Source organism: Mus musculus, chromosome 10 (genome assembly GCF_000001635.26).
Source record: "Mus musculus strain C57BL/6J chromosome 10, GRCm38.p6 C57BL/6J".
In the NCBI taxonomy this organism is placed as follows: Eukaryota; Metazoa; Chordata; class Mammalia; order Rodentia; family Muridae; genus Mus; species Mus musculus.
The window spans coordinates 10,735,490-10,750,296 of NC_000076.6; the positions used below are offsets into that span (position 1 = coordinate 10,735,490).

The following is a 14,807-nucleotide window of genomic DNA, read 5'->3' on the forward strand; positions in this document are numbered from 1 at the left end:
ATCCTTTTAACATTCCTCAGATTTTTAGCTCCTCAAACAAAGCTTTGAGATCAAAATAGCAGGAGCTCGTTGGATAGTAGGTTTTATCAGGAATGGTGATAGAACATTCATGACTTTAAATTTTGTGGACATGTTACAACGTTTCCATCATTGCAGAAAGGAGACAGCAAAGCTTATCAGACCCCCATGCAGCTGGATTCACCCAAGACAAATTTTACATTCTATCACATAGCTGAAGTCCCCCCCCCCCCACTCCGAGGACATTAAAATGTGCTACTGACAAGTGTGTTAGAGATTAGTCTAGGGTCATTATAACCTTCCCACACCTCTGTTTCTACTTTTCTGTTAAACAACATGGACTTTAGATACAATCTGTTTTATATAGTTATTTCTCTATAAAGCAGCAGGAAAAATTGGCAGCAAGTAGTAGAGATGTACACATACATATACAAAGAGTCATATTATCTGTCTATTCTTAATCTTACCATGTTTTTAACATTATCATGGAAAACCAAAGACATATTAGTTGCTTGATAATTTTGCTCAAGAATGAGTATACAATCTCCCACAAAAACAAACATCTTTTAGAGAATAATTCTGAAATTGGACAGAATAAACAACTGTAATTCACAGAGCCACTTAACAACAATTAAAAAAAATCAGGAGAGTGTGCAAAGAAAAACAACATTAAAACAACAAGCTTAAAGTATAGTTATATTAGGGATCACTTTGCAAAGATGATTGGAGAGCACATAAGTCATGTGGGGATCTAAATCCCTATCGGCTGCAATACATGCTCTAAAACAAACCAATGACTTTTTAATAAGGTTCTGTGTTGAAAGAAGAAAGTAGTGTAAATAAAAAGAATCAAGATTGTAAGCTTATTTTTAAAGACATTATTAGAAATTATAAGTTTTCTCTATTGGTAATTTTTCCAAGTTCTTACAGTTACTGTCTGGAAAGCCAAGAAATCAAATCCTGCAGTGGTATACCCACAAAGGCTCAAGGCACACACCTAGGTATACCACCATTCAAATTCGGAGCAAATATAAGGGGTTGCTTAATGGACTCTTTAAGCTACCTTGAGTTTATAAGAACATCTGACATCACATTGAAAAGTATCATGTGCCCTAAAGTTTGGCACTCAATAAATTTGCCTCTGCCCTTTTGCTCACCCACAAATACAAACAAAAACAAAACAACAACAACAACAACATTAACCCTCAGAATGATGTACAAGGCTAAAGGTTGAACAAGGTGCTGTCTCTTCACATTTCTATTTTCATTTGAAACTGAACTTCTACCTCTCTAGTAGAAAACAAAATAAATAGACAGCCAATATCATGAGTGGAAAAAATGATTCCAATTTTGAAGACTATCATTTAAATATGTGACTGTACAAAACAAAACAAAATTGTTTTTCTGCACCACAAAAAGCATTGTGTGGTGAGGAAATCTAGCCATGCATGCCATGGTCACTAGAACATGTAAAGATGAGAAGAAACCTCTCTTCTCTTACCCCAACCTCTATCTCAAACTCAGAATCTTGGAAACTCAATATATAGATGCATTTAAAGGAAGAAGATATGAGAGAGGGGGAGAGAGAAGGAAGAGGAAGGGAGGGAAGGAGGGAGGGAGGGAGGGAGGGAGGGAGAGGGAGAGGGAGAGGGAGAGGGAGAGAGAGGGAGAGGGAGAGGGAGAGAGAGAGAGCACTTGAGCAGGGGCTCTGTATAGGCAATCTATACAAATCTCTTCATTTTATAGCACTTTCCTTTGTCTCTATGAAACTTCCCCCCCACACATACTCCCTTCACAAAAGCTTACTTGCCTAATTCTGGAATTCTTCCCTTTGTATTTTTAAAGTGGATCACTGTTTATGTTTTTTATTGTGAACTGTTGAAAATCCAGTGCTTAGAAATTGAAATCCACACTTAGAGGCAACATGCCAGTTCACATAACAACAGAGTTGAACAACATGTGGCCGTGGGATGATAAGAGCTTTGGGTTGGCTCTCAGCCCAGCTTCAGTACATTCTAGATGCAAGAACTGAGAACCAAGGGACTCAACCCCTCTGGGTCTTGGATCCATCAATTATAAAGTAGGGCCAGTAACACCTCTTCTGTAAGAGTCACTTTAACCAGTAACTTGTAAGGAATCCATTGTACTTAGACAAGGACTTGCTGGGTTAATTTGAGTGCCCGACTTTGTTCCTTCCTCCTTCCCTCTTCTTCCCTCTAACCCTCCTATGACCTTCTATACATTTCTGTTCCTTCAGAGCTCACTTTCTTTCTCTGTTCCTTTGTTCTCTCTTGTCCTGATAGAATCGCCCAATAACAAATTGCCACGGAAGGCTTGTGTATTGTATGTAGTTAAATGAAACCTGTGAGATCTCTTCCCTACTCTCTGATGGGTTTACTTTGCACACAAGAAGTACAAAGAACAAGAACACAGAAAACAGTATCTTTTCCCTCCCCGCCCCACTGTACATGAGAGGATCTTTGAACAAGACTCTGAATCCTTCCATTGTCCTTCTATTCCAAGAAAGGGAATGGAGTCACACTGTTTCTCGTCTTGGGTGTTGTCTCAGTGTCCCCATATACCTTTATATTCAATAACCTATATTAAATAGCCTCTATTAAACTGTATGGTATAGACTTCTATAAAAATTAATAATAAATGTATTTTATTTACCTTGTCCAGAATTGGCTCTTTCAAGAAAGTATTGGCACCATAAGATATTATTTTTCTAAGTTAAATATCTCTAAAGGTAAGTAGCAGAAAATATGCTTTTAATAGCATCAAATGAAATTATTATAATAAAGTTTTATGGATTCTCAGAAAAGATATGAAATTATTGCCTTAGCATTTATAGTATTTGATGTTTAGAAGGGGTTGTCTTTTCTTTCAAAGCTCTACTTCCAGTTTATACAAATGCATGTCTTACAATCCTTTTCAGGCTGACTCTCTCTACAATGGCTACTGGGAGCTAACTTTCTATCCTAGACCTGGTAGGTGGCAAATTAGTGGTGTTAGAATATAAGTGCTATTATTTGGTAATGAAATTCAGATTCATTTGTTTCTCTACCTCCCAAGGTGTTTCTGGGAAACAAACACATATCTCCCCCATCCAGGTGCTACTGAGAGCAGTATATTTCTATCTTGCAGAGTGAAGAATATTTCTAAAATTGGCCCCTGAGAGATTTGCATTTATAGTGAGTACTCTGAAGTGGCTCAGCCATGATTACTAGGATCTCCCATGATAGCATCATATGGATGTAGCACAGAAATGCTTTCAGAAAGAATTCAGCATCTAGGTAGACAGATACATGCAGGCAGCCTTGCCTCTGATCTTGGACAGGAAAAAAAAAAGGCCTTTCTTCTGGAATGTGCAATTGAAATAAATATGTATGCTATGTGAGTACCCAATCACAGCCTGTTAAGGATTGAGTGTAAGGAGGGGCTGTAAAGGATCTGAAATGTGGTAAATTATTGAGAAAAGGGCTGTTCTTCTTGCCAGTTTTCTCCCCTATATTATATCTTGAAAAATAAAATAATTCCATTAACTGTTCTGTAGTAGTCATCTGTACAGACAACTCAGTGTCCATCAGAATGGAAGAGAGTCAGAAAGACATTGAACTGGGGCTCCTCTGTTCTCCCCACATAGGACTTGAGTTATCCAACTTTCTGTTTTTCCTCTACATCCAAAAGCAACTAACCAAACAAAAGATCTCAATATACCAAGAATCCATTGGCCTGGTACCTCATAGTAACAGTCAAGTTAGATGCCCTTGGATCTTGAAGGACATACTCCTAAGTTCCACCAGATGGCCTCAAGAGGAAGAGTTCCATCTAGACAAGAAGTAGATGTCTAGTGAGAAGCAGAGCTGTCAGCTCATGTATGGTGGCTCGGGTAGAGTCACATTTAGACAACTAAAATATCTCTACATAGACTGGAAACTATCCATCATCTTTACCCCTCACTGCCCAGACCATGGTCAGCTCCCTTGCAAATGTGGTCCATTGAACTGGCCCATGTTCTGTTCCTAAAACAAAATACTAGAAGCTACAAAACATTTATAAACAAGGGAGATGTATTTGGTTCATGGCTTTCATGGCTTTCATGGCTGGAAGTGTAAGAAAGGACCGAACTATTTGGCTGCTCATGGGGTTTCTTTGGGCTGCATCATGACAACAAAGACTGGTTGCTTGTAGAAGAATCTAAGCACACAAGTGAGCTTACCTTATTATTGTCATGATAAATCACTACATGAGACAAATGATGATTATTAATTTTTTGTGGGAGTGATAACCACAGTGACTTACCTACATATAGGTCCCACCTCTTAAAGGTCCCACCACCTCTCCATATGATCACACTAAGTGCCAGTGCACATACCTCAGTGGTATACACACAAACTATAATACCCACAACCTAAGGGGTTAACCATGGCCCTGGGGGCCTTAATAAGAGTCCATTATCACTCTATGTATCTAGCTGCCATGAGTACAACTGGTTTTAATGCAACTTCCTCAGAGAAAGCACAAGATAACTTTTACAGTTGATCTCAGAATCTCATTATTTCCTCAAAGTGGCTAGAGCTACCAAGGGTTGTTTCAACCTGACAACTTTTCTCAGCTGCTTCATGCTCTTGGAGGTTCCAAATCCTCCAATATTTCTAATAGTTCATATGAGGCTTCTCAATTCTCCTCAGAAAGCTAGGCTCTGACCTCAGGAGACGTAAGCACACTGAGTATTCCTCAGTGTACTTTGGGTCACCTCTGCAGGAGGTAGGGGTCTGAAGCTTTCAGGCAAAGTGAAGGATCTCAATGGCAAAGGAAGAAGTCCAGAGCTTCACACAAGATCGACTCCAGCCCCAGCTGTGCCTTGCGACATTTAGGTGACAGCTTGTCTACTTTCCTGAGATGAATCACAGCAAATTAGAGCTGAGGAACACCTATTAGTTCATCCGAGCTGCATGCCTGCCAGCTCACTACTCCTCCCCTTTACGCCATTGCTTCCTGCATCATCCAGCCAGAGTGTAAATATCCTGGACCTAAAGTCTTCCTCAGTTGACCATTCTCTACAGCACAACCATCAAGAAATCCTGTATTTAGTATTTATTTTCTATAGTTTTCTGTAGATAACAAGATTGTCAATTATTTACTCCCTCTTCCCTGACAGTCTATGGATATAATTAAAAATTGGAGACTCTCTTTGTTTAAAAATAATCCATTTCAGGAGGACCAAAGTACTGGGCAGGGAAAGGGAAATACTTTTCACAGTATCTTCATTGTTTTGATTTTCCTTATCCCTGTGATTGATTGTCACTCCAGCCATATTCTTGGCATTGTCTGGCGTTTGCCTTCTTTAAACAATAGCTGGAACTATTACTAAGAGACATTACTGGTTACAACTCAAGTTGGGACACACAGAGGTTTGATATATGTATGCATTGTGTAATGATTGCCACAATGAAGTTCATTGACACATCCATCACAAGCTGTATTGTGCTTTAGATCCCCAGAGCTTGCTTTAGTAATCGCTGCCACTATGACTAAGCACAATGGCTGGTTTCCACACTTGCTTCTGTTTCGATTTTTAATGCTGTTATTCATCTCCTTGCTGCCTACATTATATGGAAGTCCCCAGTCTGTCATTGCTATTAAAATAAAAACTTAAACTTTTTCAGTAGTTTACATAGTTCCTAACCAAATATCTAGATATCTAGACTCATCAAAATATGCCTATCTAAATATCTAAAAATGTATATCCTAACTAATAGTTACTAAGTCTTAACCTTTCTTTGCAGTTCTAGCTAAACATAAGGGCAGTCTTCTATATACTCTTTCTGGATAGTCTTGCTTAAAAAAATATGTTTTTCTTTGCTATTGCTAAGGTGGTGAACTTCTTTGCAAATAATGTACAGGGATGTGTTTGTGCCTTACCTTAATCTGACCCTTTAAGCAAGGCTCGCTGCACACAGATCGTACCATTCCGCTTTTGTTCATCTGGATTTTGTAATCATCGATATTCAGCACACCTTCATGCCAGGTTCCCACATGGACATAGTCATAGCGATTAGCCTCTGTGTACTGCAGATTCATAATGTCATACCTAACAAAGAAAATAAATACATGTGAGTGAGGAAACAAAGACAATTTGTAAATGGATTTTAGTGGAAGAAGAGAGCTCAAAACTTGGATCATCACACATCAGCACCAGTGACTGTCACATTTATAGTTTATTGTGAATGCTTCCTCTAATTCTCAGAGAATGTCTCTATACCATCCATTTTTGTTAAATAATATATTACTCTCATTTTTTCTCTGTTTACGATTCAAAAGGTAATAATGTATGTGTTTAGTTGATCAACTCTTTAAATCCAGGTAGTACCCTTTGAACAAGTAACCATTCATACTATCCATGAAAACACTAATTTCCATGCTTGTCTACTTTTATTTCACATTCTCTTTTTATACTCAGTTGCCATTTTCATTACAATGACGTTTTGGAAGATGGGAAGTCTTACAAAGCTGAGACCATTTGCTAAGTACAAGCAAGGCAAGGAACCTGAAAGAGGGATCTTTTAGTTAGTAAAGAAGTTAAGGGCTTAACGTGTGTGTAGTGTGATGTGTGCGTGTATTATATGTTGTATATGTTCCATGCATGTGCGGTGTGTGCACATGAATGCTGGAGTGGTGCCCATGTACACTTTTAGAGTATAGACGATGGCATCTGGCATCTCCTTCTATCAATCTCTACCTTGAAACCTTGTGCCACAGCATCTCACAGAAGTGGAAGTATGTCCTAAGAAGGTTGACCAGTGAGCTCCCTGGGTCTTCCTGTTTCTAACTCTCAATGTTGAGGCTACAGCTATGAGTAACCCTTCCTGGTATGTCTTATGGGTCCTCTTGCTTATTGTGCAAGCACTCTTACCCATAGAACTATCTTGCCAGCCAATTTATCATTATGTACAGTGGCATTCAAAGAGATCCTTTTTTTTTTCTGATTGAAACAAACATTTGTGGAACTGAACAATTGACGCCAGCTATTTCATAGGTTCAAATGCTATACAAAGACAGAGTTGACATCTGAAACCTTCCTATAGTAAGAATGGCATCATGTGTCTTTCTATTTTTTTCCTTAAGAAATGTTTACTACAGTAAAAATATCTTAAAAGTGCCGGAAGATATTTTCCTCCAGGGCTACAGTGGAGGATAGTTGGCAACACAACGGATAGAGCAAAGGACTTGTCATTAGGATGTATGAGCTGGATCCTTGTCTTACATTTTAACAGTAAGCTAAAATATTTAGGACTGTCACTAATCTCTTTGGGTTCTTATATGGATTTTGGAACCTAAGAAGAGCAGAAACTACTTTCTTATTGGGACACATGCATAGGTTGTATAGATGAATATGTACATCTTCTCCAGATTCATCTGCTAAGACCTTTACTCCAAAGTAATTAGGCAGCAATAGGGTCATGAGAAAGGAGTCTTCATGGTTGAGATTCTTGCCTTTGCAAAAGTAGCTTGAGGAATCTGTCTTACCTTCCTAGTACATATGGACAACATTAGAAGAGACCACCCATGAATCAGAAAGGAGGCCCTCTCAGACACCAAATGTACTGGTGCCTTGACCTTAGATTTCCCAGCCTTCTGATTTTGGTCCACTAAATGTCTACTAATCATAAACCAAAGGAAGCATGCTAACTTGTTGTAGCCCCACAGGTAAGACATAGAGTGGATGTGAAACACTGTCTAAGATCATTAATATTTTTATTTCTAGGAGCAAATTAGTATACTGACAAGTTCTATTATATAAAATACTTAGAAAGATGTTGGTGTTGGGATAGCTATTCATTTCCAATAATCTCTAGTGGTCTTCCTCTTTTTTTTTTCTGCTATAACATAGGGTAGTTTGCCTAAGCTCTATGCTTGGCTTCTTCTTACTGGATCTTCAGAGGAATGATTTTCCACAGTGCTATGCACAGATTTTAACCCACTGCACTAAAATAAGAGACACCATGCCTCTTTGTTTCTCTATACATGACCCAAGGAACTCGATGGCAATTAAGCAGCACATATTCCTCTTCCTGGGCAGTCTTCCACACCCACTCTGATGTCCCTACTTTATCCATTTGGGAATACTTTTCTCTTTGAACCTGTGTCAGACTCCTTCTCATTCTCAGCACTAGGAACAGCTACTGTCCATCAGCCTGCCTTGGCTGTACCTGGCCTACATGCTTATCTAGACAATAACTATCCATTTACTGCCATTGTTTTATGCTTTCTTGATGTACAGATGTGTCCTATCACCTGTAGAGGAACTGAAGGCTTCTCCAAACCCAGATTTTAGCAGATTCTACAAATAGCAGTTTCCTGAAGAAAAAAAAAAAAAAAAGAAGAAGCAACTTATGGAAATTAAAGAATCTTTTTCCCCCTTGCCTAGTGGAAAAAACGTAGTACTCCCAGAATGCATTATTTATCATTTTGCTGCTCTGAATTTTGGGTAGTACTTATTATCTCCATTGTTTCTGAGGCTTATCATAATACCTCAGAGTAGCTCTCAGTGAAGGTTAAGTGACTTCTCATTGTGAGCTTCACACTCATCTGGGAATCAATGGAAAATCTACACCTCCAATATTTTTACATTTGGAATGCATGTCAGTGAACCTGTTATGACTATTCAATACAAATCATTCCATTTTTTCGTTTGCATTATTTTCTGCACCTTTCTCCATATTAGAATGTGGCACTTCCTCACAAGCTCCCAATGATGTCTTTGCAAGCTGCCAGCTTAAACCATCCTTATAAGTCACTTCCCCAAAACATGAGACTCTTATTAGCACTTCCTTGTTCTTTCATAAAGAAAGCCAGTTCACACTTCATTAGCATTTAGAAACTGAAAACTTCACAATATTTTCTCATGAAAACACTTTCTTAAAAAGTTCCAAATGCTAGAAGAAAAACAGGAAGAAAAAAACCCCTTGGAATATCAAGGGCAGAATTCCGGCCGACTGAAAAAGAGCTTGCAGTACTGCCATGTAAATAATAAACACAGTCCCCGCCCCCCTCCGTTTTTGTTTTATTTTTGTTTGCTTTTGGTTTTGCAAACATCAGGGTTCCTTCCTGACATGTTGCTGCCTTTTATTTTAGATATCATCATGCAAGTCACATCTACAGGAAATTTTCCTGCTGAATTTACTTTATGCTACATGACAATTAACTGAACTAATTACTGGAGGGCCAAGAGCACGTGACATATGACAGGAGCTAGACACCAAAGGGAGGCGATGGGGAGAGAAGGTAAACTACGTTGATCAACTTCATGCAGGAGAAAATGACACCGTGAAAACGGATCAAGGGAAGACTCCAAAGTTAAAATGTAACTAGAGATGAAGTAAACAGACGCTGATGATCAACACGACTTAACAGTAGGAAAGCAAGAAGGAAATGTGCCTTTACTGGGTGTAAAAATGCTTCAGTCCTGTGCTAATTAAACACTGAATAAATTCCATGTGTGTCTTGAGTTCTGTTATCACTACTATTTTATCATCATCATCATTGTCATCGCCGTCATCATTCTTATTATTATTGCCATTAGGAATCATGAAGGAGGGTTGAAAATGTGACCTTCTATTACACCTTATTTCCAATGGACTCAGGTTGACAATAGTGGGACTAGATGGATAAACAATCTCTCTTCTAAGCCTCCAATCCTTTCATTTCTTCTGATGTCATCTCCTAAGGTACTCAGAGTCTCACATTCCCAGGTCCTGGGTCATGCATCCCACTCACATTACAATCAGCATCTGTTCCCGCCTAACTGGCATCTTAGAAGGAATCCTGTAGTACATGGTTTTAATTGTTGACAAAGACATAACATTGAGCTGTTGGACTTCTACTGGGAAATTCCATTAAGCACCCACAAAGGATTCTCCACAGGTAGAACTTAACACCTCCATGCCAAGTCTGTCACAGTAGTTGTATTGTGACACAAAGAAAGCCTCCAGCAATTCTGCCTAATTTTAGGATTAGGGGAAGGCAGCAGGGTAGAGCAAGGCCACCATGGCAAAGCCGAGAGTCAGATCATACCATCTCCATGTGTGACTCTATCACTTACTCTCAGGGTGACATTTAGTGACAGGCTAACTTTGATACTCTCTCATCTGTCAGAGAAGGAAATTCATGTAGCAATACTTAACTAATTTAATGTTTCTTCTTAGCATGTTTCCCTTGGAATCTCAAAGTCTATAAAATTTACTCTGGAAGATTGCAGGGCTTGTGTGATGGACACATTTGGGCATCATCTATAGACTCAGGGCCTTTCGTCTTCCTGCTACTGATTTCAATCCCTCTGCCATTCTTATTATCTCTTTCTTAGGAAAATGTGTATGAATTAATACAGCTAATCTCGACACAGAACACATTCACTATGTATCCACTATGTATGAGCTCACTAAAGGCATCAAAGCAAATGTTGCAGAACAGATTGTGTGTAAAATGACTCGATGAAAAATTAAATGTGTGTGTGTGCATGCGTGTGTATTCTTTTTTATTTCCTTAATTTTTTGAAAGCCACTACAACCAAATCCCAGTCCTCAGCCCCTCAATTCTTTCTTCTTTTGAGATATGTAAGCAGAAGCATGTGCCACCCGGAGAAATAAACATGCACATGTAGGATTTTGTTCTTGTCACATAGTATTAATCAGGTGCAATAGGCATAAGCTTTCATGAAGAAAGTAGCATGTGTCCATCAGCATGATGTTGCTGGCTGGTGCAGACAGGGCTTTTTAAGGTGCTGCTGTCCAGATGTTCTCAGGATGGTCTCCAGCATCTTAAGGAAAAGGACAGGAAATTTCTTGGTGTGAGGGTAGCTAGCAGGGTGCAGGGTTCTCAAGAGTTAAACATGAGGTATTTTGGCTTTTTCAAAATGGGTGTGGTCTTAGTTTTATCTACCTAGGTGAATTTATCTTCTACACTCCCAATCCATGGTACTAAACAGAATTCTAGTTGGCATTTGTCTGGCTCAGGGTTCAAGGGATACCTTACCTTCCAGGTGCATCCCCCTTCTCATCGAACCAGACCTCCTCTCCAGACACTCCAACAAAAGAGGATTTGATGAGGAAATCCAGGAGCTTCCTGCCGTCAATGGGCTTCATGGCATCACAAAGGCCCACGTAGCCAGGACATAGAGCATGGTGCATGTTCTGTAGGCCGTGTGCCATGGCATAGATGGCGTTGATGACAAATCCCATTTTGCTGTCCTGGACATAATTTTCTTCCAAGCTTTCATTTCCTGTAACGACAAAACAGTTCACTACCAGGGTCACAATCAAGAATCCAGTCAGGGCTACACACACAATATCCAGAGCCCAGTGCTCATTGACTTCAGGGGCTTAGACACTGACAGGGATCATGACATTGGTGAAAGCAAAGCTTGTTTTGTACTTGTGACCAACTATTATATTCTGTCTGAAAAAAAGTTGTTGTTGTTTTTTCTTCTGTTTCTCTTCTTTATGTAAAGATTTTATGTTATGCAGCAAACAGTATGGAATTGAAAATAAAGATTTTTTTCCATATAAATAATCATCAGTGAGCAATGGAAAGAATTCTTTTCTCCCACCGGTACTTACAATGCAAACCTCCCTATCTCGTGATAGAAAAACAATATTTTGCATCTGTTATGACTATCTATAATTCATGCTAATTCAGTTTATACAATGTCTCGCTCTGATGGTTTGTTCTGAAGACGCTACGATATTCTCATCTCTAGGGGAATGAAAACCCAGAATTAGAAGAATTATGTTTAAAACATTTTCCAATCAGCAGATACTTTGCTAAAGCTTTTCTGGGTGGGAAACTCATACTCTACATCAATTTGAGCCTTGTTCATGTGTGAATCTTGTAACATGATTTGTTACTCGTAAATTTTGAAAGCCCTGCCAGTCTTTCTACTCCTGTCACAGGTGAATAACGCATTCCCCGGCTGCTAGCTAATTTCATAGCAACTGTCATGTTAGATTTTAATATCATATTGAAAATCTCCAATTTGGAACATGGATATCCATGAAGAACTGAGAAACCATTTGTACTTTGTAAAATAAAAGTAAAAATTTCGGAAAACAAAATCCAGTTTGACTACACCCCAGCATTCTTTAGGAACTCCAGGCTTGGTTCTATAAGATTCACTCTGACTAAGGTCCAGCTGAAGGTAATCAGAAAGTACAGGAGTTTAAAGCATCTAGAAGGACCAGTAAGAAATTTTGACTTTGGTGTTGAACTTGGAATGAAAATAGAAAGTCCGTTGCTCTATTTAGAATGGTATATTTAGACGAAGTTGAAATTTGAGAGATACTTGTGTATTAACCCTGAGAGTAAAGTGTAAACTATGGAATCAAGCAACTCGAATCCCATCTTCCATATTTGTTTGACATGTCAGTGTTAGGAGTGAAATGTGCGGAAGTACTATTTTGTCAGACTGAACTTTCCAAGAGAAATCCAAGAATAAGGAAGGTCAAAGGGACATTTGAAAATACACCCACCTAGAATGAATGTACCGAATTGGGTTAGAGAGCAGAGATACTCCATGCAAAAGTTGCCAAGTCTTTGAAATGAGGTGACTGGGGCCTTTTGGAACGGACATTAAGACCAGTGTTAACCCAGTAGTCATCAAATGGTACCTCATTCATCAGCACCAAGGAAAGGTCTATTCCTGGGTGTCTATGAAGTCAGTGTTCTCATTTTGATCTTTATTTAGGGCGATCATATAACTTATCCAAAATGGGTCATTTTTTTTCCAGGATGAAAGTGAATGGAGAACATAATCATTCCTGAAGGCAAGTGGGACCAAGGGAAGCTGGGGAAACCAGTGTGCGCTCTGGCGTCTGTGCCTCCAACTATACCCACTTACTGATTATAACATGAGTATTATTTATATATGTACACAGGTAAACATAAACACATGTATGCATGCTATATAGTCTTCAATAATTCGATTAATCTTATACTTACTAAATTTTAATGACAAGTATATAATAATAATTAGCAATGTTGCATTTATGTTAGAATAACACTCAGTAAATGAGATCTCACAGGAAGACGTTAACCTACCCACTTTTTAGCTGAGAAAAGAACAGGGTGTAACATGGACCTAAGTGCTTTTCCTCTTTCAGTTATACACAGGAACTACCCAGTGATCATACAGGAGCAGAAGGCAGGGCATTGAGCAGTGAACCAGTATCTTTCCAAGCCCAGTTTAAAGTATTTTCTTTGGATTATTCCAGGGATGCACTGATGCTTACTGGTGAGAAGTCCTGGCACGCGACCCACCACCAGCCTATTATAACAAAGAAGCCTGGCCTGCTAGTGTTTGTCACAGAGAGACCTCGGAATCTTGACAATGTTTCTAAGCAATGTTCACAAGATGAATTGTTCACACTCTTCCAAATAAACCTGCCAGCACCTAGGCGTTCCTGTTTTCTTAGTCTCCTGGCTCTGTACAGGGAATGGAAGCTACAACTGGTGAGAACTTTCTCTTTAGTTACTACCTGTAATCCCTAGAATTTCGGAGACTTCAAGGCTCACCTGGCCTACCTAGTAAATTCTGGGCCAGAGAAGATTCCTTTGCGAAACCCTTACTCAAATAAAACAAAACTCAAAATCTTCTCATTGCGAATGGGCTCACCTACAGCAAAATATAGAAATCGTGACTATGCAGTCAGTGAATTTTCGCATGCACATCTCTATGGCAATGCTACAGGATATCAGCATGGGACATTTTCAGAAGTTTTGTGCTTATTTAGGACTTCCTTATATACACCACTAAAGATTCATACCTTTGATGGTGCAGGTCCCAAGTATTTGATTTTTCTGGTTTCACCCCTGTTGGTATGTTTTTAATCCTTAAAATTCAGTCTGGTATTAGGAGGTAGATATACTGTTTCCATTTGCATAGCATTCCTGTATCCTGAAACCTTGATAAGTTTCACTTTCTTGTTTACCAGAGTTCATCTTTGAGACAGGGTTTTCCATGCAGCGCAGGCTGGCTTTGAAGAAATGATCCTGTCTTGCCTCTTCAGTGGTGGGATTGTGTGTATAGATCAGCCGATCTGGCTGAGTTTATTTATTTATTCTAATTTTACATAGTTTTTACATCGTATACTCTGCATGCTAACATTGTAAAACTGTGCTTAGTCATTCTGCTTTGGGTCTTACTTCTTTGGATGCAGATTTAGGAAGTTCATTGGCAAGCTCTCTACGTCCCCTGTAGTTAACTACAAAGAGCTATAACCAGCAAGGACAGGGGTGATGTGCATAAGAAAGTATTCCCTGCCAAGTAGCACTGTGCATGCATGCAACCTTGACCAGTGTCTGGTGAGGGTACATTTCAAACAGTGTGATGTTTATAGCAAAGACAAACCACCTTCATGTGTGTTTGTTCTGCATTTTTATATCATACTGGCCTACTTTAAATGTCCTGAGTTGCAAAATATACACACTGTATTGAAATACTAGTTCTAGTAAAGCCACTTTACTGATGCCTGGACTTACTGTTTCAGTAATTTATCCCCACCAATGTGCCTATAAATTTAGGGGTATTGACTTTTTTCAAATCGAGATCCTTGGGACTAACTCTAAGTTAAGAAGGCAAATACAATAAGCAGTGTTTTATTTTCTCATGAAATAGGGAGAATCCTGGAAGATATTATTAAATACGTTTCTCTCGGGTGGGGGGGATTCTTTCCATGTCTTGGCATTTGTCTCTCTGCCGCTTCATTTTCTTTGACAGAGTTATATGTTCA

General features: G+C 39.0%; 1 protein-coding gene across 6 annotated transcripts in view; it reads right to left on the reverse strand.

The window, feature by feature from the left end:
* Window positions 1–14,807, reverse strand: part of Grm1 (glutamate receptor, metabotropic 1) — a 396,324-nt gene that overhangs the window by 49,431 nt on the left and 332,086 nt on the right. For 5 of the 6 annotated variants that reach the window (XM_006512549.4, NM_016976.3, NM_001114333.2 and 2 more), the window contains 2 exons: window positions 11,056–11,302; window positions 5,947–6,115 (listed from right to left, as the gene is read on the reverse strand). In XM_006512549.4, the coding sequence (XP_006512612.1) occupies window positions 5,947–6,115; window positions 11,056–11,302 (416 nt within the window). Of the gene's footprint in view, window positions 1–5,946; window positions 6,116–11,055; window positions 11,303–13,116; window positions 13,236–14,807 lie in introns of those variants that run through there. The other variant, XM_006512554.4, reaches the window with a different exon arrangement.